General features: G+C 40.5%; 1 protein-coding gene, 1 long non-coding RNA gene and 1 other non-coding gene across 4 annotated transcripts; 2 read left to right on the top strand and 1 right to left on the bottom strand.

Moving 5' to 3' along the window:
- Positions 1-946: 946 nt before the first annotated feature.
- On the bottom strand, positions 947-6,316 carry chst10 (carbohydrate sulfotransferase 10). Of its 2 annotated transcripts, none has more exons than XM_031558916.2 (6): positions 6,123-6,316; positions 5,118-5,257; positions 4,706-4,797; positions 3,484-3,718; positions 3,002-3,107; positions 947-2,880 (listed from the first exon to the last, which is right to left on the bottom strand). In XM_031558916.2, the coding sequence occupies exons 2-6, from the start codon at positions 5,218-5,220 to the stop codon at positions 2,316-2,318; spliced, it is 1,101 nt and encodes a 366-aa protein (XP_031414776.1). In that variant the 5' UTR covers positions 5,221-5,257; positions 6,123-6,316; the 3' UTR covers positions 947-2,315. The 2 variants fall into 2 exon arrangements, with proteins under 2 accessions (XP_031414776.1, XP_031414775.1); XM_031558915.2 differs by having other exon boundaries at positions 6,136-6,316.
- A 10,963-nt stretch (positions 6,317-17,279) lies between these two features.
- LOC122128597 lies at positions 17,280-20,040 on the top strand. Its single transcript, XR_006151475.1, has 2 exons — positions 17,280-17,441; positions 18,402-20,040. It is a non-coding gene; the product is annotated as an uncharacterized LOC122128597 (long non-coding RNA).
- Positions 18,035-18,143, top strand: LOC116218275. Its single transcript, XR_004162779.1, has one exon. It is a non-coding gene; the product is annotated as a U6 spliceosomal RNA (small nuclear RNA).
- Positions 20,041-22,537: the final 2,497 nt, after the last annotated feature.

Below are 22,537 nucleotides of genomic sequence, written 5' to 3'. Positions count from 1 at the left end.
ACAAGCTTAAAGCCACCCTATGCATTCTGCAGCTAAATTTACATTTAAAATGGTATAATTTTGATGGTATATGGTCATACGATAGGAGAAACATCTACTATTCCCACTAGCCGCCCATGCTATATGCCATTTTGTGATCTGGGCCAGAAACCCAGCGAAAATGTGTTTGCTTTTACAGCCCAAAGTTACCAAATATTTTGTCAAAACACATCGTTTAGTCAGACAATTGTTCTGTTGATGGTGTTGGCAAATGAAGGATTTTCGCTTCTAGCCAGTTAACCTTTTTAATTATCATCTGTCTAATAAGTTAATTTACTTGAGGCCTACTCTATTGTTATTGTTATTATTAATAATGTTATTGATTGGTGCCTAATATTTTCTTTCTTATTTCTATTACTGCATTGTTTATTAGTTTCATATTCATCCATTTTCTAATCTTTTTTTTATGTTTTATAAGTTGCTCGGACAAAAGCATCTAAATACTTAGACCATAACCATAACAATGTTCCTGTTCAAACTTATAAATAAACACATTAACATAGACATACATTGCTCTAGCATTCCATTGTGGATCATGAGTGGTTCATCTGTTAGATGCTGGGAGGCTGACCTGAAAACATAAATCCAAAAGGCTACTCCCCATCCTCTGGCCTTAACATGTGGCCTGTCTGTCTGTAGATTTAGGTGGCTTTTGTCTGTACCTGTCATTATAACATATTTCTGTACAATGTTCGAATAAACATTAGCAATACAGTTAGTGATTGTGGCATACTCAGTGCTAAGGGTGTGCACAATATAGATTCCAAAACACTCTAAGACAGGTTTGAAGTCTTAATAAATGTGTATAAAGCTAACATGTGAAAACACGATCTGGTGATACACCAGCATTCCACGCGGGCACATAAGAAAATATTGTTTGCTAAAGAAAGAGACGACACTCTTTGAAGGGGTTCTAGTTGAGTCATTTAGTTAGTCATTTCAGTGCAATGTAACAGCTTTCGATGCCCCTGGTCCTACTGCGACTGACATGAGCATATTTAGAGCATCATGAAGGGAGTGGGTGAACAGGAAATGGCATCACACAGATGGAGTGAGGTCATGCGCAGGCTGGGTGTGTTCTTGGTACTGTTCTGACCGCACTGCTATGAAGAGACTGCTCAGGTCTGATGTTGTGCAGTAATTACAAGGGCATATGGGAGGCATCCCAGTCCACACTGCTCTGGATTAGAACTTCATTAGTCGTTCGTCACATTTCATACCTTCATTCATATGATTCTTTGCTGAGAAAAGGGATGGGAATGTGAAAGATTCACACTGCAGCTGTGAAGTGGCCTTCTTTAAATGAAACATATCTCTTTTTTTATGACTGAAGAGCAAATGTTGCAACTGTCTTTTTCCAATTCTGATATTATATTATATTACCTTATAGTATAATACATATTTGTCAATACAACCACATTGTGAACAGTTGTATCAGCTCTCATAACATAGCTAGCATGACACACTGCAGCTCCAGTCCTTTTGGACAAAGGAAAGGATATGAATTCACCACGACACCACCCAGCATTACTCCACCGTAGCCCAAAGGAAGCATTCAGAGTTGTTTCAGCCATTTAGTTTGAGTCTACAAGGACACTTTGTCAGCAGAAACAGAGGCACTACAGTACAGTTGACTTGTGCAGAACAATATCTCAGTTGTATAGAAGATGCTCACACCAACCCTTCAGTGTCTGCCATACACACCCCAACACTCATCACCACAACACACCTGAATTGTAACTCAGACCCTGATCACGATCTTGGTTTCACACAGGTCATTTTTATTTTCTAGTTGGTGAGGTCAACTGTTATCCAAATCTTCATCCTCTGCTGGCACTTCATCTATCAAGAGTGCTGCGTGAGTGTTTACCATAGTCTATAAAAGAGAGATATTGTGATGGTTAGTTCAATTTGTTGCAGATTTCTCCAAGAAGAGACAGGGTCAGAGCAGATAACTACATTAAATATTTAGGTTACAGTAGTCTTGTTAAATAATGTTGCTGCCCTACAGCATGTAGCAGCAATTGCTTGGCCAATACAGCGACAACACTCGTCAATCATCCATCATCAAACTCGCGCGAGATCGTCCAGCATCATCGCATGCTGGACCAAACGGGCATCACGTCTGTCTGCCAGAAAGTCTAGTACCAGTAGGGTTCTACAGGTTGACCTAAGAACAGCCAAAGCCATCAGCTCGGAGAGGCCATCTGTCCCTCATGCTAAGACTGATGCTACATGAAACTGACTGGAGGTGTGGTCTCGCTCTGGAGCCTCTCTCAGTCCAGCAGGAAGTCGGGCCGCGGATAGCCAAAGAGGTTGAAGTCCCCTTGGAAGCGCTCATAGAGGCGCCGCACATCACGTTTGCCGATCCCGGAGAAGTAGCGCTCCACTTTGGTGCGGTTGTAGAGCGTGATGCCGGGTGGGATGGTGGGATAGGACACCAGGTGCTCAATCCCGGCAGCCTTGAGGATGTAGGGCGCATCCCGGTCCAGCGTCTCGTGGTGGCCTACCATGCTGTAGGAGATGTCACACGGGGCACAGAGCTCCACATACGTCACCCAGTGAATTACGTGTGGCCCAAACTGCCTGTTCAGACGCTTCTGTCCAGAGACGTCACCAAGATAGCGCACAAAATCCTCAAACCGCAGTCCGGGGGCTTCGTGGCTAGAGGAGTCGTCGGGGTCTCGATGGATCTTGCGGTACTTGCGAATGATGGCAGGTGCAATGTCATGCTTGTACCAGGGCTCAAAGCGAGGGTTCTTCACAAACTTGTCCTTAAAGGCAGAGATGATGCGCTCAAAAGGGTCTCGAACAATAAAGAACTTGAAGTAAGTGTCCAGTCTGCAAAAAAAAATAAAATACAATGTAAATAACAAAATACATTTTAATTGTAAACACAGTATCAGATGCTTAATATACCATTATAACACATTTGATCAACCATGTGTAGATTCTTTCAAACCTTTCTCTAATCTCATTTTCCTTCAAGGAGGAGAGGCGGGGTAAGCCATTCTTCTCATGGTCGTGGACCATATCCTCAGGGATGTCCTCTACCTTAGAGTACTTTCCTAGAGCACAAGAAGAGCATGGACAAAATAGTAAGATCCCCTCTTAGGCAGAGTCACAACAGTATAGGACAGAGAACTCATCCTGTGCATATTTTTAATAAGCAATGAATAGTTCATACATTTACAGCATCTTCAAGCATCTTTCAATTGCATTGCTGTATTTCCTGGACCAACTGCCATATGAACAGGATTTATACTCATATGTTGCCTTCATGAAACTAATGACAAGGCCATTACATTAAGAATAATACCTTTGTGGCTAATAACGACCATGTACACATGCTGTACATTCCCACAACCAGGCCACTGGTGTTCACTCACTATGGGTCATACAACAAGCACAGACACACAGACACACAGACACACAGACACTCACCATTGAGAACAATGAGGACCTTCTTCCATTGTGTGTTGCCAACCTTGGGGGTCTGGCAGAAGAGAATCTTCTGCTTGTCACACACAAAGATGCGGTCCAGGACGAACTTGTTGATGGAAGTGTGCGTGAGATTTCTGAGGGAGGCGTTCCTGCAGACACTGGCCAGCTGGTCCAGACGCCTCTCCTCCACAGAGCGCCAGTCGGACGGGATAGTGGGGAACACATCCACGGCGGACTACGGTGGACACACACAGAAAGATGCACGCATAAGTGTACATGCAAAAACACAAGAGCATACAGTATAAGTACGTGTACATGTATACGGAGTTATCAGGGCTGACCACACATCTGTCCTTACTAATGCTGTATAATAACAGAAGTGATATCATTTTCAGTTGACAAAAGAAAAAAGAAATAAGAACATTATATGCAGGTTAATTGAGATAACCCCTTTGTATCTATGCATCTCTTGCTCGTTTTTTTTTTTACAATGACTATAGTCTGTAAATGCTGGTGAAGAGGAGCTTGACAGGACAATTCACTGTACCTACATATCATCAAGGTGTGGGTGACAGTATGGATGATAGAGATTAGCACCCACAACCTTACAGTAAATCAAGACCTTGCTGTTCAAGGGCCAGAGAAGAAAAGAGCAGCTAAAACTGCAGCAGGATTCTTGAACTGGCTCGGCATTCAGAATGCGAAACCCTGAGAGTGAGGCAGATTAAATGATTCCTTTTCATCTCTGCCCTCTCCTCTTCTTCCCAACACCTACAACTCGGACTTTACCACATGTCCCTGAGGCCCTGCCATGCCAAGTTTATTCACAGTGGGTCAGTGTGATGAGCTGATGTTGTATACTGGTATACAACCTGATGAAGACAGCTTAAATGTGGCTTGTGTACATCAAAATAAAATAAAATACTAGGTTTGATGTCTAGAATTTTTAATACATATACAATTATTGAAATATTGTACTCAAATCATTTACTCTTTTGGTCAGCCTTCCAAAAAAAGAGGGGGGAGAAAGAATTTGAGATCATAAATTGTCTGTAACAGAAAAGAAAGAAAATAAAAAATACATGTAGTATCATTAGGGCAATGAATTTAATGCATATCTAAATAGGCAGTCAACCAAGTAAACAGAACTATTACTTTGGGCAACCAGCACGTCATAGAAAATACATATTTGTCATTGACAAACATCATAAGGCGACCTTACCATACTGTTAGGTTGCGGTATTGTTCTCTGAGGTTTGGCTGTTCTGGCCGACAGCTCGGTCCAAGTCCGTGCCTCCACCTTCCCCCCATAGTCTGCAACACAGAAAAGAAGACGTGTCTGTCAGAATTCTACAGTTTACAGAAGTTTAAGCAGTGTTACTGGATTCATGAGCAGGCACTGGTAATCCACAAAATGTTTAAAACAGACAACACTGTTGGAAACGACAAAAGGCTGGCTGAGAGGTAGGTTTTAGTTTGCTACCACACATCATTTCAAGCAAAACAGATTCTCCTCTGGTTTTCTTTTCAGAAAAACGATATCACAAAGTATAAAACTATAGTAGTCTCCATGGGGTGTACAACAGCGAATCGGTGCATTGTTTGTCAGTGTATAAGGCCTGAGTGTCACTCACCATCAGGTACATGCAGGTTGAAATTGATAAAGCGGCTAGCAACCATGAGCAGCAGGAGCACCCAGCCACATGCGCCCACTAGCAACCAGTGGCGACGCATCATCTCCCAATGTACCAGCTGACAGCCATCCACACGGCACCTGCACAATAAAAAGAAACAAGAAGTCAAAACATGAAAACAATAAATCCTTAAAGTACAGCCAACACCATCCACAGGCAGACTTCACAGTAATCTTGAGAGAAAACTGAGTCATAATGCTGTTAAAACTGAAGTGGTTTTAAAGTAAACCAGTTAATTAACGCTAACTTAACGTTACTTAAATAAACACCGATGACTTGATCTGGCAATCTATTAAATGTATCCACAAGAACACTCAGCGAGTTCGAAGTTTAGAATGAGTCTGACCAATATATGTCAACAGCAAGTTGTCTTGACAGCTAATATTATTTAGCAATCGTTAGCTAGACAAGCAGCAGTTAATACTTTATTAGCTGATCATTTAATAATCTATTAGCTGATAATAACTTGGCAATTCAGTAACAAGAATACAACTAAACACGACAGTTGCCTTGCAAGTAAAATATTCCTCGTGAGCGTAATACGTTTTTACAAGATACTCCTGCTATCTGGTTGATGGAGCTACCATTGATGGAGCTAGCTGGCTAGCTAAATCACAAGTGGGCAGATGCACAGAGGGATGTGGTATAACCAAAACACACAGGCTCTGAAGTCACCCACATTTAACGATTTAGAAATTCATCTTCCACATCTAATGAACAATGACTGAAATTACGGTTAGCATGGAACAAGGACACTTTGAACACTAGATTAGGTGGCTAGCTAGGTATGCTATCCTAGCTAACTTACTTCCTATATGCTCCATGTTAAGGAGCTAGCTTAGGGTGTATGAGGTGTCAAAACATTAACATTGGATAGCTGGTGCTAGTTATAAACGGTCAATAAAATTATCGAAACATTTGCAATGATGTATGAAATTATATTACCATAATGTATTACCGTAGTTTATGTGCTAACTGCACCTCTCCAAGATAATTGATGTCCATACATTTCAAGTTGGTTTTCTTGCTGTCCCTCAGTTAACATGTTGTCAGTAGCTACATCACATCACATGGGTCAGAACAAACTCTCTTTCATCATGACCACAGACCATAGCCAGGCTCACCATCGCCCCTGCCGTTAAAAGTGCTAAATTCAACTAAATGGTGAGACGTGAGGTTTGGAACGCATATCATTTTTGATTTTTTTTGTCTTCTTAATGCAAGCATTCAAATTATTACAGTGCATGAAATGCCCTGTATTGTTATTCCTAGGCTTCTTATTCTTCTTCTTAATACAGTGCATGAAATGCCTTGTATTGTTATTCCTAGGCTTCTTATTACAGTGCATGAAATGCCCTGTATTGTTATTCGGTGGCTTCTTATTCTTCTTCATCTTATTACAGTGCATGACATGCCCTGTATTGTTATTCCTAGGCTTCTTATAGTGCATGAAATGCCCTGTATTGTTATTCCTACGTGGCTTCTTATTACAGTGCATGAAATGCCCTGTATTGTTATTCCTAGGCTTCTTATTACAGTGCATACAATGCCCTGTATTGTTATTCCTACGTTTCTTGTACTTCTTCTTATTATAATAATAATAATAATAATAAAACTTTATTTATATAGCACCTTTCATGCAAAATAATGCAGCTCAAAGTGCTTTACAGCAAATACATAATATGCACAAAGAAATTACATGCACATAAAAATAGACATCAAAGAAACATAACTCAGATATAGTGCAAAAAAAAAAAAATTACCCCTTAATATCACCAGTAGAGATTTAAATTAAATTAAATTAAATTAAATTAAATTAAATTAAAAGTATTTATTTATATATATATATATATATATATATATATAGTGCGAAGTGGTAGCTAGTTAAAGGCTAATGTGAAAAGGTACGTTTTTAGTTTTCTTTTAAAGATGTTAAGCGAGCTGGCTTCCCTGATGTCTATAGGCAGTATGTTCCATAGCACTGGGGCGTAATTAACAAATGCTGCGTCCCCGATTTTCTCACGGCTTTTGCTGGGAACCTCCAATAAACCAGCATTCGATGATCGCAGTGTTCTTGAGGGCAAGTATTTGACTAGGGAGTTTGCAATGTAACTTGGTCCTAGCCCATTAAGCCCATTATTATTCTTTTTACTGACTTCTGTGCTTAATTCAGCTTGAACCGCTTAACGTAGAAACTTTGTTGCGTACACTGTAAAAAAAAAAAAACGTAAAATTTACGATGAAATACTGACAGAAATTCACCGTAAAAAATATGGTTGCCAAAAAGCATACCGTAATGTCTTATACATTGTCACCGTATTTTTTACGGTGAATTTCTGGCAACCACAGCTGCCAGTATTTCACCGTAAAAAATACGGTTTGCCAAAAAGCATACCGTAATGTCTTATACATTGTCACCGTATTTTTTACAGTGAATTTCTGGCAACCACAGCTGCCAGTATTTCACCGTAAAAAATACGGTTGCCAAAAAGCATACCGTAATGTCTTATACATTGTCACCGTATTTTTACGGTGAATTTCTGGCAACCACAGCTGCCAGTATTTCACCGTAAAAAATACGGTTGCCAAAAAGCATACCGTAATGTCTTATACATTGTCACCATATTTTTTACGGTAATTTGCTTTAAAAATAACGGCTATAACATTAATCTGCACTTGTCTTTTCTTCAACCTGTTTGTTCGTTAGCTCCTGATCCCAGGAGAAACTGCAAGGGTAGAAAGGTCAGGGGTTTGAGAGTGTATTGTAATGGTACAATCTAGTCTTATATAAAAGACACTTGCTCTGTATTCATGTTACAATACATATTTTTTCTGTAGGACATTATTCTAATCCCATGATGTCAGTGTTAATCTGTTTTTAAAAAAAAGAATCTATAATTTGTACAGCTTTCATCGAAATATGAACAAGGTCAAAGACAGAGCTAGCTATTGGATATACCCAATGTTGACCTTACCTTGGACTTTTTTATTTTGCTCACTCGTTGAGTTTGCGCACTTGTCTTTTCTTTAACCTGTTCGTTCGTTAGCTCCTGATCCCAGGAGAAACTGCAAGGGTAGAAAGGTCAGGGGTTTGAGAGTGTATTGTAATGGTACAATCTAGTCTTATATAAAAGACACTTGCTCTGTATTCATGTTACAATACATATTTGTTCTGTAGGACATTATTCTAATCCCATGATGTCAGTGTTAATCTGTTTAAAAAAAAATATCTATAATTTGTACAGCTTTCATCGAAATATGTGCTGTATAGCCTATGGGGCCTCACGTTGCCTTTCTACCACACTAAGCTTGCTACAGTATCAAAGCATCAGGAAAAAAGGTAATTACACGCTTACATCAGTACCTCAATTTACAATCCCAGTCCAATTGTTTTTTTTTGTTTTTTGCTTATGAGTTGTGATGACCACTCCCTCAGCATTGGGCAAGCAAGCACACTTCCTTTAAGGGGAATTTCTTTCTTCCACCGCCAGTGAGGACCAGAAAGGACTAGCTATGTAGTTTGAGAAGGATGGTCAATTTATAAGATTGCATAACTAATAACATAATTTGATTGGACTTGAAATGGTGTTTTGATGTAAATTCTGAGCAGATATGTTAATCTGGGTGTGTCGACCAATGGCTGAGAACTGTTGCACAATTTGGACGTGCTAGACTGCAGATGTAAGGAACTTTGCACGTCAATGAGGATTCCAGAACTCTGGACAGCGCTTCTTGTGTTCCCTGTCAGTCTCGGTCTCGGTTCGGGTAGCTCAATATAATCTGAGAAACACTGGATTTAACATTTGTTAATATTGTAGCCTTAACGTTGCCTATTATATAGCTGTAGTCTAAAAGTCCCATGAGATTCATCATTAACAAATCAGGTTATCATATCAAGGTTTTGCTGCTAACTATAAACAAGGGCAAATATTTTGACCTTGTGATTTCTATTTTTCATCGGTCAGTGTAAAGAACAGGTAATAATCCAGGTCGCTTTGCCAGTACCACCCTGGTTCAACTCTGATTTTTTAAGCACCGGGTACAAGAAAGGCGTTCATCGTGGCCATTGACCTGATGGTGTACTCTACTCTCAATGTGGTGCATAGGTATGGCGGTCCGTGTACTTTGCGGCCAACGGATTTTCGTTTTGAAATGAGAAAACCAAAATCTGGAAACGAGCTGTCAGTCAGGAGCAGTAGTTGGCGGTGTATTTGATTTGAAGCCATAATTTGGAGTCAGACATCCATGAGACACACGTAAACAAAATGTCTTTGCACGAATATGCAGGTTTTATTGCAGAGAACAGAATAAATGGAATGTCTTGTGGTGATATCGCGGCTGCGTTATGTACCCAGTTTGGAACGACACAGGGTTTTTCTGAGAGGAATGTGCGGAGGTGGTGTGCTGAGCAGGTGCCTTGTTAGGGACTTCTTTGCTGGGAGGCAATGTCTCTATCCATTGAATGGATTTCTTGAATGGATCTTTGCATGCCTGACATCAGAGCTGATGAACTGTGATATATTTAAATGTGCCCAGCTATGTGCCGAGTTGTGAGGCTTTTTTTGCAACATTGCGTAGGAGTATGCCCAATTTTCATTCTCAAATTAAGGTTTTGTGTATGATATTTTTTTGTATTAAAGTAACAATGTTGTTAAAAAGGCCACCAGTTGCATCCAGCTGGGCACCCCACTGTGCAGGCCACTCACGGGACCTGGGGTCCATAGAGAGGTCATCCTATCGGTTGATCCCAGAGTTCCGTGGGGCTCGTGCACAGTAGGGATGAGAATCGAGAATCTTTTTTAGAACCGGTTCCTAGTGAACCGATTGTTTGGAATCTTCAGCCAAATTCTTTAACGGTTCTGCTGTCGGTCCTCTGTGGCGTTGCGCATGCGCGAACTTTTTTAGTTTCTTCTTCAGACTGCAGCAAACATGGCAACTAGGCAGAAGTCTATTTCGTCGAAGGGAGGAAATACAACAAATATGAATAAGCATTTGAACACACAGCATGGAATTAAATTACAGGAATGTCATGTCTTCAAGACATGCAGCAGCTCAGCTAACGCCGGCGCTTCATCTCTTTCTGTCCAAGGTAAACTCCTCAAAAGTCATCACAACCACTCACTGTGTGAAGCAATTTGCCTTTATTGTGTGTAGTCGATCAAGTTATCTTCTGTCCCTTCGTTTGAAGCATACATTTTAGCTCTGGCATTGGTCTCCCATTATTGATCACTTCACGTTTGGATTGAAAGAAATGTTTGATCGTAACGGTGTTAATTATCGGAGGGCGTGTGTTATCAGCAAACGTTCGCGTTATCTTGTTAACCCATTATTAAACTGAGCATATCGTCTTTTAATCCATTATTAAACTTAGCATATAGCTACGCTAGTTTAGCTATAGAATCTTCCATTTTCAGCCCCCTACATTGAGGCAGAGGTAGTGTTTGCCTCCCCTCTTAATAAATACAAATAAAATAATCTCCATTTCCATCCAATTTAGCTGATGACGTTCAGAGTTAGACCGGTTCAGAGGCTGGTAGTCTGTCTGGGTCACAGGCTACAGCTAGCACGTCTTGTACACCTCTAGCCCATCCTTTCTTCGAGGCAGGGAAAAATAAAATGACCGAGGAGAGGATCAACGAATGTCACCGAGCAGTGACTAAGTTTGTGGTGAAAGGTTTGCACCCTTTTACTACGGTAGATGCCCCAGATTTTCGGTAGGTTAATTTCTAGGAACATGTTTAAATTAAACAGAATACATTTTATTTAAGTTATGTAAGTTTTATTTTAAGTTCAAGAGGAATATGTATAAATGTTTTTGGTTATTTAATTTTTTTTAAATGTGTATGTATACATACTGTATATGGTGTGTGTAGCATTATAGAAATTATATAAAAGAAAATTAATGTAAATAAACCCGTTTGTGCTCTTTTTTTCACCCCTTGCCCAATAAGAATCGATAAGGAATCGAATCGATAAGCAGGAATCGATAAGGCATCGGAATCGTTCAAATCTTATCAATTCTCATCCCTAGTGCACAGTGGAAATTTAAGGACCTTTTGGTCACCCCAAGCCGGTTTCAAGGCTCCCCTTCATCTCCACTATATAAGTCCGACCCTCTGATGACCAAGTTGTCGGGCACAAGAAACTGGAGTTGGAGAGGTCGTTGTCAAGGAGTGCAGTTGGACAATTCGGGTTGCATGCATAGCCATTACACTTCATCATTGCTGTGCATCACTGAGAATGTGAGTGTTTGTGAATATGTGTGTTAGTTATCTAGTCTGTTTCATATCAGTGGATATCATATATGTACGTTTATGTAGTGTGGTAATTATTCACTGTCTTGTCATGTTTCAATCTGTTACCGTTAACCAACAAGTTACGGTTGATATGGATAAATAGAATGTTCACCGTTACTGCACGGCGGCAAGGAACATATCTTCATCTGATTCATAACATTCATCTTGTATATAATGGTTAATCTTTATTGTATTTAATTGTTAATATTTGTATATTTGTCATTTTGTCATTCCATAGAAACCACAGATCATTGTTCATTTCACGGCTAGTCAAACACGGATTCATATGTGACAAGAATCCTACACGGATTACTTTCACTTCACCGTCATTCATGTCGTCATGCCATTCAAGGCTTGAGTGTGTGTTTCAATAAATACAGTGATTTCATCTTCATTGGAACTTGACATCCACATCATTCATGTTCTGACCGGACAAACCTGTGGCGATTGTCACTTATTCATTACACCAGCATACAGTCCTTTTGGGTTTCATTCAATCAATATCCCCCTAATTTATAAATATGTAACAATTTACCTTAAAATAACAGCTTGAAGAAAAATGGATATGGAGAATGGCCTCTCCGCCATTGCCATCGGGGGTCTGTAGGGAAAATACTGCTCCTTAGTGCTGCTTTAAGGCTTGTTACACTAACACTGACAAAACATACTGTGATTCAAGTTGTAACTTGATGTACTTGATAATGTAGTTGATTATTGATTATTGAGTTTAAAACTACCTGGAAATGGTACAGTAACTGTGGTTGGGTCAGAATTCTCTCCCTTACCTTTGTTGCAATTTACAGTAGATTGAAAATATAAAAAATTCACAACTTGTTTAAAACGTTTCATGTGTTTCTAGCACATACTCACATGAAGATGATCATTATTAAATTGACTTCAATCATGCAACTTGATTTTGAGGTCTCTTGTGCTATTTCGCCTTGCTCCTTGGTGGCATTTACTGTATAATAATAATAATAATAATGGATTTTATTTGTATAGCACACTTTAAAATACAAAGAAATCTCAAGGTGCTTAACATAGTATAGACAGTCACAACAACAATAATACAAAGTAATAGAAGTGCTAATGAAGTGCAGAAAATAGGATAATATAATATACCAAAAAAGATAATAAATGAATTTAAAATAATTAATAAGATTATAATGAGATCGAATAATATGTATTAAAAACAGAGTAATTTTGGACAGAGCAATTAAAATAATGCATTCTAAAAACAACACAGAAAATAAACTAAAACAAAGACCAGGGGGGTATTCGTCGTAGCTCGCTAAATGGTTTAGCGAGCTAATTTTCAGGCTAAGATAAAAAACGCCCCTCTTTTTGGTTCGTGGAAGCAACTTTTGATAAATCACCATAGTTACATATCGATTAGCACTAACCTGCTCCAGGGCAGGGTAACTTAAGTGTAGCTGGATAAGCTTGCCACACCCCCGGAAAAAGGAGGGATCCCATTGACCAAGGACTGATATTAGAGTTAGATTAGCGGAGGGAGAGAGTTCTTTGCGATCGCCAAGATCCATTATTCTTGTATGAGCGCTACCGATTCAGCCGACAAGGAATCATTAATTTACAAGACCTTCTCGAGTCATTTATTGCAAACACCACATTGACTGTCTTGCGCTTTTTTGCGAGTGGTACATTTTTGTAGTGTCGGTGATGCGGAGAACAAAGCACTCATAATTATATGAGTGTTATTAGTACACCATAGCATATCATTATTGTAGAAAATGATTACGGTGGACTCATGATAAGAATAGAGAGAAATACAGAAAATTTATTTTCACTGCTTCAATTTATTCTATTTGTTATTAATACATTTAGTCATTTAACAGACGCTTTTATTCAAAGCGACTTCCAAGGAAATGTAAAACTACATCGAGGAAGGTGGTGAGGGGATTTGAACCAGCAACCATGCAGATGCAAACCGGTAGATGAAACCTCTGTACCAGCTGACACTTGGCGTCAGGTATTCATACATCGATATCACCCTATAAACATCCCAACACACCTTGCTCTCACAGCGGTGGTGGTGTTGAATTTTGCCATGATTATGGTCTTGTATTCTTCATAAGCGTTCATGTTCATCTCCTACTCGCCAGCGGAGAAAAAAAGAGCCCTTTTCTTTGAGTTTAGAACCATTATACCGTTAGAAAATCATGGTTTTGGTGATCGACCTTTCCTGCCTTTTGAAGTAGGACGTGCACGCGCAAATGCCATGATAACTTTAGCCTGCTTGAAATTAACCACATGATTAGGATGCGGGTCAGCCGTTAACGAACCGATATTTGCTGTTCTCAATCAGCTCGCTAATCTTAACGGGCTAAAAGGCCAATTGATTAACTTAGCTTCAATCCTACGACGAACGTACCCCAGGACTTTAGGTGAAGGCAGAGATAAATAAATGGGTTTTGAGGTGTGATTTAAAAGCAGTGAGGGAATCTAAGGCCCTAATGTTCTCCGGGAGGTTGTTCCAGAGTCGTGGCCCCAGTGAGGAGAAGGCACGATCTCCCATTTTAGTAAATTTTGTCCGGGGAACTGCAAGGAGGTTTGAGTTTCCGGACCTAAGTGTCCTTGATGTGAAATGAGGGGTGAGGAGGTCCTGGAGGTAGGTTGGGCCGGTATTGTTTATGGCCTTGTGAACTAGGAGAAGGACTTTGAAAATTATTCTTTGGTTGATTGGAAGCCAGTGGAGGGAGTAGAGGACTGGGGTGATGTGTTCTGATTTCCTTGTCCGAGTGAGAACCCGGGCAGCACTGTTCTGAACATACTGCAGCCTCTGAATGGTTTTCGCTGGTAGACCTGCCAGCAGAGAGTTGCAGTAGTCAAGTCGGGAGCTGATGAATGCGTGCACCAGCTTTTCTGCAGCATGTTTCGGTAGAGAGGGTCTCAGCCTTGAGATGTTTCTCAGGTGGTAAAATGAAGTTTGGCAGATGGATTTAATGTGTTCATCTAAGGACAATAATGAGTCCAGCTTGACACCCAGGTTTGTGACGAGTGAGGAGAGAGGGGTGGGGTGACCATTTATGGTGATGTGGGTGATGCTGGCCTTTTTAGTTTGATAAGGGGTGCCAATAAGAATGGCCTCTGACTTGCTGCCATTGAGCTGAAGGGAGTTGTTGCTCATCCAGCGCTGGATGTCATCCAGGCATTTAGTAGTCCGGGAAAGAGCCAGGTGTTTGTCAGGTGCAGTTCTTAGGTACATTTGGGTATCGTCAGCATAAGAGTGGAATTCCATGGTATGGCTCCGTAGTATATTTCCCAGGGGCAGCATGTAAATTAAAAAGAGCAGAGGCCCCAGGACTGACCCCTGGGGGACACCAGAGGTAACACATCTAACGCTGGAGGTGAGATTGCCGAGGGCAACATATTCCTGGCGTCCTGTGAGGTAAGAATGAAAGAAGTCGAGGGCAGTGCCTGTAAGTCCCACCTCCTGGAGGCGCTGATACAGGATGTTATGGTCCACCGTGTCGAAAGCAGCACTTAAATCCAGCAATATAAGTAAACTGGGGGAGCCAGAGTCTGACGATCTTAGGAGGTAATTTAGAACCCTCACCAGAGCAGTTTCAGTGCTATGGGATGGTCTGAAACCGGACTGGAATGATTTATAAAGGTGGTGGGAGTGGAGATGGTCATGAAGCTGGAGGGTGACGACCTTTTCCAAGATCTTTGCTAAGAAGGGCAGGTTTGAGATGGGACGGTAGTTGGAGAGGTCCTCAGGATCAAGATTGTGCTTTTTGAGCACAGGTTTGATGGCTGCCAGTTTAAGGGAGGGGGGTACTTCACCAGAAGACAGGGACCTGTTTATTATGTAGGTTGCAGTGGGGATGATGGCTGATAGACACGCTTTCAATAGTGATGTGGGGATGGGGTCCAAAGAGCTGGTGGAGGAGTTCATTTTTTAAACAATGCTGGAGAGCTCAGGTTGAGTGACCTCAGCAAAGTGATCAAGGGCAGGGCCATCATGGGGGGCATGATCAGGGTGAGGGTCAGGTTGGTTGGGGGTGATGTTGTGCCTGATGTTTTCAACCTTTGTTTTAAAGAAGTCCATAAAGCGGTTGCAGTCAATCAAAGATTCTGAAGGAAAGAAGGTTAGTTCTATGAGTGTATTAAATGGAATGGAATACTTTGGCATCTTATATTTGCCTGAACCGAAAACTCTTACACTCTCTTGCAGTTTCCTCTCTTTCCGTTCTTGCACTGTTGACAGGTAGTTGACAGCTGCACACTCTATCACAGACAGATATACAAAGACGAAGCTGACCCACGGGTAAATGTCCCAAGCTTCGATGTAGGAGACCCGAGGCATTGAGACGTTAACTCCAGTGATGGTAGTGGACATAGTGAGCACCGTGGTGATCCCTGGAACACAGGAGGCATACAGCTACTTGGTCAATGACACACAGTAACACACTGATTGAGGTCATTTGAAGGGAGTGTTTTTACAAAAAGTTTTTGCAAAAGTTTTGGAAAAATTACATTACCTCCATTTGCATCTTTTTTTGGTGGGATATTCAATTCAATTTTATTTATATAGCGCCAAAACAATCAAATTGTCTCAAGGCGCTTCACAGAGCCCAGTGCCTGGACCCCCTTAGAGCTAGCACAATGGCGACAGGGGCAAGAAAAAACTCCCAGTTAATCAGAAAGGAACCTTAAGCTGAACCATGGCACATAAGGGGGGACCCATCTGCTTGAGGCCGGCCAGGAAGAGATAGGAAGGGATTGGGGGGGGGGGGGGGGGGGGAGTTGTGTGGCAGAAGGGGAGGGAAAAAAACATGGGTAGATGTATATAATACAAACTCAGAAAACAGAAGCAGTACCTGACCCAGTGGAAAAAGACCAGAAAAGAGAAGTGACACCGGCCCTAATCATGGCTGTACCACAATACATGAAGATACTGGTGCAGACAACCTGTGCTTTTCAGATGGAATCAGCGATACTGGCATGACATGGTCACTCTGAAACTTCGCAGCCAAACGGATCCATCTTTTCCTTACATTCACACGGCTGTACAGTGTTGGTTTGCACACAAGTGTCAGACAGAGGTGCTTTACCTGGAGGTGCCAGTGCGCCACAGCCATTGTAACTAAGAGAGATATAAACTCCATCCTGCTCTCTTGCCAGTTAGTGATGGTCGTGCAACAACGCGTTTGAGAAATCCCAGATGATAAATCTTTAGTAGTTGTGTTTTGTTTTTTTAAAGGGAAAAACATAACCAGCCTCATTGATACAGAGATCAGATGATTCCTGTCTTGTGTAAAACAGTTTTGAAAACCCCATACAATATTGATGTCCCTATACATGAAACAAGTGATTCCTGTCTTGTGTAATAGAGTATTGATGACCCCATACATGAAACAAGTGCTTTTAACTGGCACAGTTGATTTGTTTATTTTACCACAACACTTTTGAGAAACCCCAGTTGATGATTTGATTAGTAGTTGTATCGGTCTCACAAAAAAGAAATGTTCCAAGTATCGCTTCAGAGTAAGATATAGCCCTGGAGCGCCATCTGTCGGTGCATGTGCGTGGAGCAGGAATCAAGTATAATAATAATAATACTTTATTTTTATATAGCGCTTTTCTAGAAACTCAAACACGCTTTACATAGGGCAAAGATAAACAGAACAATACAACAACAACAACAAAATAAGAAGACAGAGGATCAAACAAAACAAACAAACAAACAAAACATTTGAGTAAAAGTGTATGTATCAAATGTATTTACTCATTAGCATGTAAGGCAACAAAAAGAAAAAGTTCCCTTGACGAAAGACCCGCTTATTAAGTTGAAGAATAAGAAAGTTTAAAATGGGCATGGAAAATTTACGTTTCAAGGACTGCATGACAAAGTAATTGAATGCGAGTGCCATCTGGCGGTGGATTGGTGCGGAGCTGAAGATGGAGGAGCAGTGTTCTCTTTGAATTTCGGCCCGAACCGAAGGTAAGATAGGCTAGATCAAAGGAGAATGATGTGCATATATAGTATATTTGCAACGGGGTATTTAGAATAGATGCAACTAAATGATAAACTAAATGCAAACTTTAAACGCAGCTTTTCATTTAAGAGTATGTATACATACTTCTGTATACGTAGGTAATACGTCTTCAACAGAGGAAGTACACGTCTGTATCTACTACACTTCTGGAAGAATTATGACTGAAGAAATACAAGTTATTTGAAAATATATTTGTTGATGTGCTCGCATTCTTCCAGCCTGGACGGTGGAGCTGGTCTATGCTATGAACCAATGACATGACAGGGAAGCCCTATTTGTGTATTACCCATAATGCAATGCAGTGCTCCTCCAGAGCGTATTTTTGCCATTTTAAAGTACACAATCATTTAAAAAGTTGTATTCAACCCCTACCTAGATTAACGTGTTCATTTACTTTTTAGCATATATTTTTTGTTTCACGAATGTGCTGACTCGAGCGTATTTACGACAGAGAACAATGCGTCAAAATAATACACCAGTGGCTATGTTATCAGGTCAGAGTGTGGTTATAAATTAATCTCGAACAGATTCTCAACTTGTACTCGCTTCGGCAGTACATATACTAAAATTGGAATCGATACAGAGAAGATTAGCATGGCCCCTGGCGCAAGGATGACACGCAAACTCGTGAAGCGTTTCCAACTTTTGCCGGTTTCATTTATTTTATTTTCCTTTGAAAACACGTTCTTCGTGGTTGTAGTACACTGACAAGCCGCCAGAGGACACCTTTGACCATTTGTAGCTGCAACACACCAGCCTGCCGCCAGGGGACAATGGTATAAAAATGTTGACAATGGTTAAAAAAAGGGAAGTCTTGACGAGACCAAAGCCAGGGTCACATCCATCTTTGGTGACATCTTGAAGCTTGACTCCAGCATGAAGGTGAGCTTTGTCATCCACTGCAGGTCACCAAAAAGCTTGCAGGCGGTGACACTGGGATGGCCACCTGGATCACGAACGTTGGCAATGAGTACGGGCAGGACGCAGCCGAGGGGGACGGACTTGACAACATAATGGTGGACTGATGCTGTCGTGCTGGTACCTTCGCATCTGGGTCCTGGTTTACGCCCACGTAGACCTGCATCACCATGCCTTTGTCACCCAACGGCAGGCCAGAGACATTTTTGCACTCTGTCGGACCGGGACAAGGCAGCTGTGACATCCTGACAGTGGTACAAAACCTGATCCTGTTTCTCACGTCTGTTTGTGTGTGTTGTCACGATTTCTAATGTGCATTTATTTTTTATAACATATGAGTTTTTCTGAGTCTGAGTTCTGAGTCTGACACTCACACATACCCAACATGCTGATGCCTGTCAGAGGCTAAAACTTGTCAGCGTATAAGGCACTGAGGACTGGCCACTGTTAAACTCACCCTCCTAAACCTTACTGCCATTACAGGCCATCAAAGTGACATCTATTGTGAGAAGCACAGAAATGCTGGGCTCAAACTTGAACCCTTGGATACGGGAGGTGGCCATGCCAGCAAGCAAGCTAAAAGCCATGATGATAGCGTCTGTTATTAGCATGTCGGGTAGTGAGGTTTACTCAGTGCACAGCTCTGTTTTATTCTTGGGATCTGGAAAAAAAGAAAATGGGGACAACATGTACGTACACAAACCACACCACACAAACAGAGACACACACACACAATGTTCACACACTGTACACTCTGATATAAGTATAGTTCTGGAGTCGTAGTAGACTTTAAGACATTAGGTTTAAGATGCTCAAAAGGACATCAGGAGATCAACACTGTCAGTCAGATTCAGGATTTGGGCCGTTACTCCTCCCAGAAAAGAACACACACACAGACTAGTGCACAGATCCTACAGGGTGAGGATGTGCTTTCAGAACTACATCTAGTAGCATGTGTGGTTTTGGTGTGGCTGTTTTGCTGGTGTAAATGTGTCTATGATACATAGATGCATTTACAGGAAACAGACACAGAAGGAAGACTAATACTGAGCCTAGAGTCACATTCAGTTTTCAGCTCTGTACACACACAGAAGACAGAGAAGAAGAGGAGAGGAGTTGACAGGAGAGGAAGATGGCGTCCATCCCCTGTGCTCTGTGTGTGTTGCTGATCTGCCTGAGTCAGGACCACATGGGTGAGTTACATGGATCTAACGTTACTTTGACAACCACCAGCACTACCAGTGGTACACCTGCTGTAACACTGCCATTCATACCAACACTACTATTAGTGCACTAAAGTTGCAATGGATTTGAATGTGAAATACAAGCCACTATAGCCATAGCATGTGGGTTGAAGGGGAACCTTTCTTAGGTGTGTGAATTTCAAAGTGTTGTAGTGTGGTCTGTGTTTGTGTCTGTGACAGTTTGTGTGTATTTATTGATCATACAAAAAGCTCTGACAAGAGTGAAAATTGCAGTGTATATGCAGAGTTAAATTTAACATTGATTAGATTCCATTTGGCTTAAAATGAGGCTTAACTGCACTTTTCAGCATTTTTCACTTACTCTCTCAGCATACTCTTGATTAAGACTTACACTATAAAGATTGTATGATGCACTTGCACACAAAAAAAAAAAAAGACAGGAAATATAGACAGTGAAAATCTTGGGGATAGAGGAAATAGAAGAAAAGTTTCATGCATTAGTATGATCTTATGCTCTGTTGACTAGTATGTTACACTTGATATTGTGGTATAATGAGATAAACTGTAATGTAACAAGGGCACTACATGAAGTATTAACCTCTCTTCATATTACTCTGACACTTGATATGGATTTATGAAGATGCTGCCTGCAAATATGAGCAGGCAGGAGCAAAGAGTTTTAGGTAGGCTTGTTTCTATGAGACATTTATTCTGGTTTATAATTGAGGACCACCACTGCTATCTGTATACCGGTGTTTTACACTCACTTCTACTGTGCAGCTGCCTAAGGCTGCGTTCACACTCGACTTCTTACTTTGAGACTTCTTCTCGACAGACACATTATGGTCACAACCTATGGTCACAACCCACAGAAAGTTCAAAACGCTAGGGGATATGTTGTGTTGTTGAATGCGCCAACCCAGATATACAATTGTATTCTATTCCTAAAGAATTAGGGAATGACTGACCTCTTAAGTGAAATGCAGCATCTCCTTCCTTTTTTCACTCATTCCCTCTCTCTCCAACCTCAATCCACGTGTTTTTCTTCTATCCCTCTTTAACTCCTCTTTCTTACACTCCATCTCTCTACTTCAGTCCATTTAGTTTCCTTCTTTTAAACTTTTTCCTCTTCACTCTCTCTTTGCTGTCTTTATCCATAGCCACTCTTGTTCACTCTTCTTTCCTTTCTTCTTTCACTCTTGTTCACTCTTCTTTCCTTACTTCTTCCTTTCTTAACTTTTGCATTTCATGCACTGTTATTTCCTTCAGGAAATGCATATTCTAGTTAATAATAATCTAGTTACTGTCAGTTCATATGTTTTTACTCACAAACTGATTTTTTGATTACAGTTCAATAAATGCACCTATGCTGTGAAAATAAAAATACACAAAAGTAACTGGTCTAACAGCTCAATCCAAGATGAAGATGCATTTCCGCTCGCTTTCAGAAGAACATGATTTTGAAAGTTCCCAGACCAGTAGAGTAGCTACTGACTCGTGTTTCTATTTATTATTTTGACTACCCAATCAGTGAGGCTAGGCTAAATAACGTATTTAATTCAATACAGTTCAACAGCACCACAAACTGCATCCTCCAAAATGATCATAAAGTTGAACTTAGTCTTAAACTGTTTCAACATAAACTGAACATTATGATAATCGCGAAGGGGGGTTTATTACAGAACTGTTTTAGACTGCATTCGTTTTCGCTAGGGGTACCTAATATACTGTAAATAATGTAAATCATTTATTAAAACAGATAAACTCTGCCCTTCTCTTCGTCAGGCAAAACATTGGTTTAATTAGTAAAATGTAAAAAAAATTAAAGACAAAAACAAATCTAATTTCTTACAGCTTTACTAATTATTAATGACCGAGCCAGAATAAATAATCTAACCGAACTGACCTCATAGAATGAAGATGATTGACTGAAATGCATCACAAGCAGGACATCCCCACCTGAAGACAGGCCTTGTAGGGCACCAATGTTGTTATTCGTACACAAGCAGCTCAGTTGACTTCACAGTCCCAATTACACTTTATTTTGTAGTAGATACTGGCATATACAGGCAATGTCTACAAGTACTACAAAATCAATCTTGGAACCAACATAGCCTTTAAGCTTATGATAGGACACTCCTCTTCAATGTTGTAAAGGGGCAGTGGAAATGCTGAAATTTGCATGAGAGGAGCTTTTTCTACACACTTTCTACACTACACAACCATAAAGAAAGGTCATGCAGTGTTTCTCTGTTACTGTTCATTCTTTTCTATTTTTTTTCATTCTTTTCAGTGCTTTTGTTTACATTGGTCTGTACATATATGCATTTGGACTTGGCATCCTGGATCCTGCATTAACTGCCATGCCTCTTGTGATTGTCTGCAACATTGTTACACCATATTTGATTTTCAAACATATAAAAGAGCAGGTAGAAACATGTATTGGTGGTCAGCACATTCATGTACCACAACCAAGACCTCAATGGAGCATAAGAAACGCTAAAAAGGCTTGTCATTTGTGTGAAGTTTCTGGGGTTCTACTTATCAACATTGAAGTTGTCCTAAACGTCCCAGATTAAAGTAGTCAAAACAAGTTAAGAGACCACATGTAAAAGTCACAGCATGTCAGTAAACTTAGATAATACCTTTTGCATAACAACTCTGATAGGCCAGAACTGAGCACTACGTATTCACAAGTTTGATTAGTGTCACGAAGTGCTACAGACATAAAATCATATCAACAAACCTTATTGGACAGTCTGGGAGGAGTTTGAAAAGTAGATTTGTCAGAAAATGGTGGGAAATGTAATCAGGTAGCAGTAGAACTAAGCTTAAGATACCTTCTGAATTACCTTTTTGTACTATCATTTATATAGTAGGCAGGCCCTTGGTAATGTTATACATTTGCTTGTTATAGC

This window comes from Clupea harengus, chromosome 21, assembly GCF_900700415.2.
Source record: "Clupea harengus chromosome 21, Ch_v2.0.2, whole genome shotgun sequence".
Lineage (NCBI taxonomy): Eukaryota > Metazoa > Chordata > Actinopteri > Clupeiformes > Clupeidae > Clupea > Clupea harengus.
The sequence above is the reverse complement of the archived record's forward strand: the minus strand, read 5'-3'. Positions and strand labels throughout refer to the sequence as shown.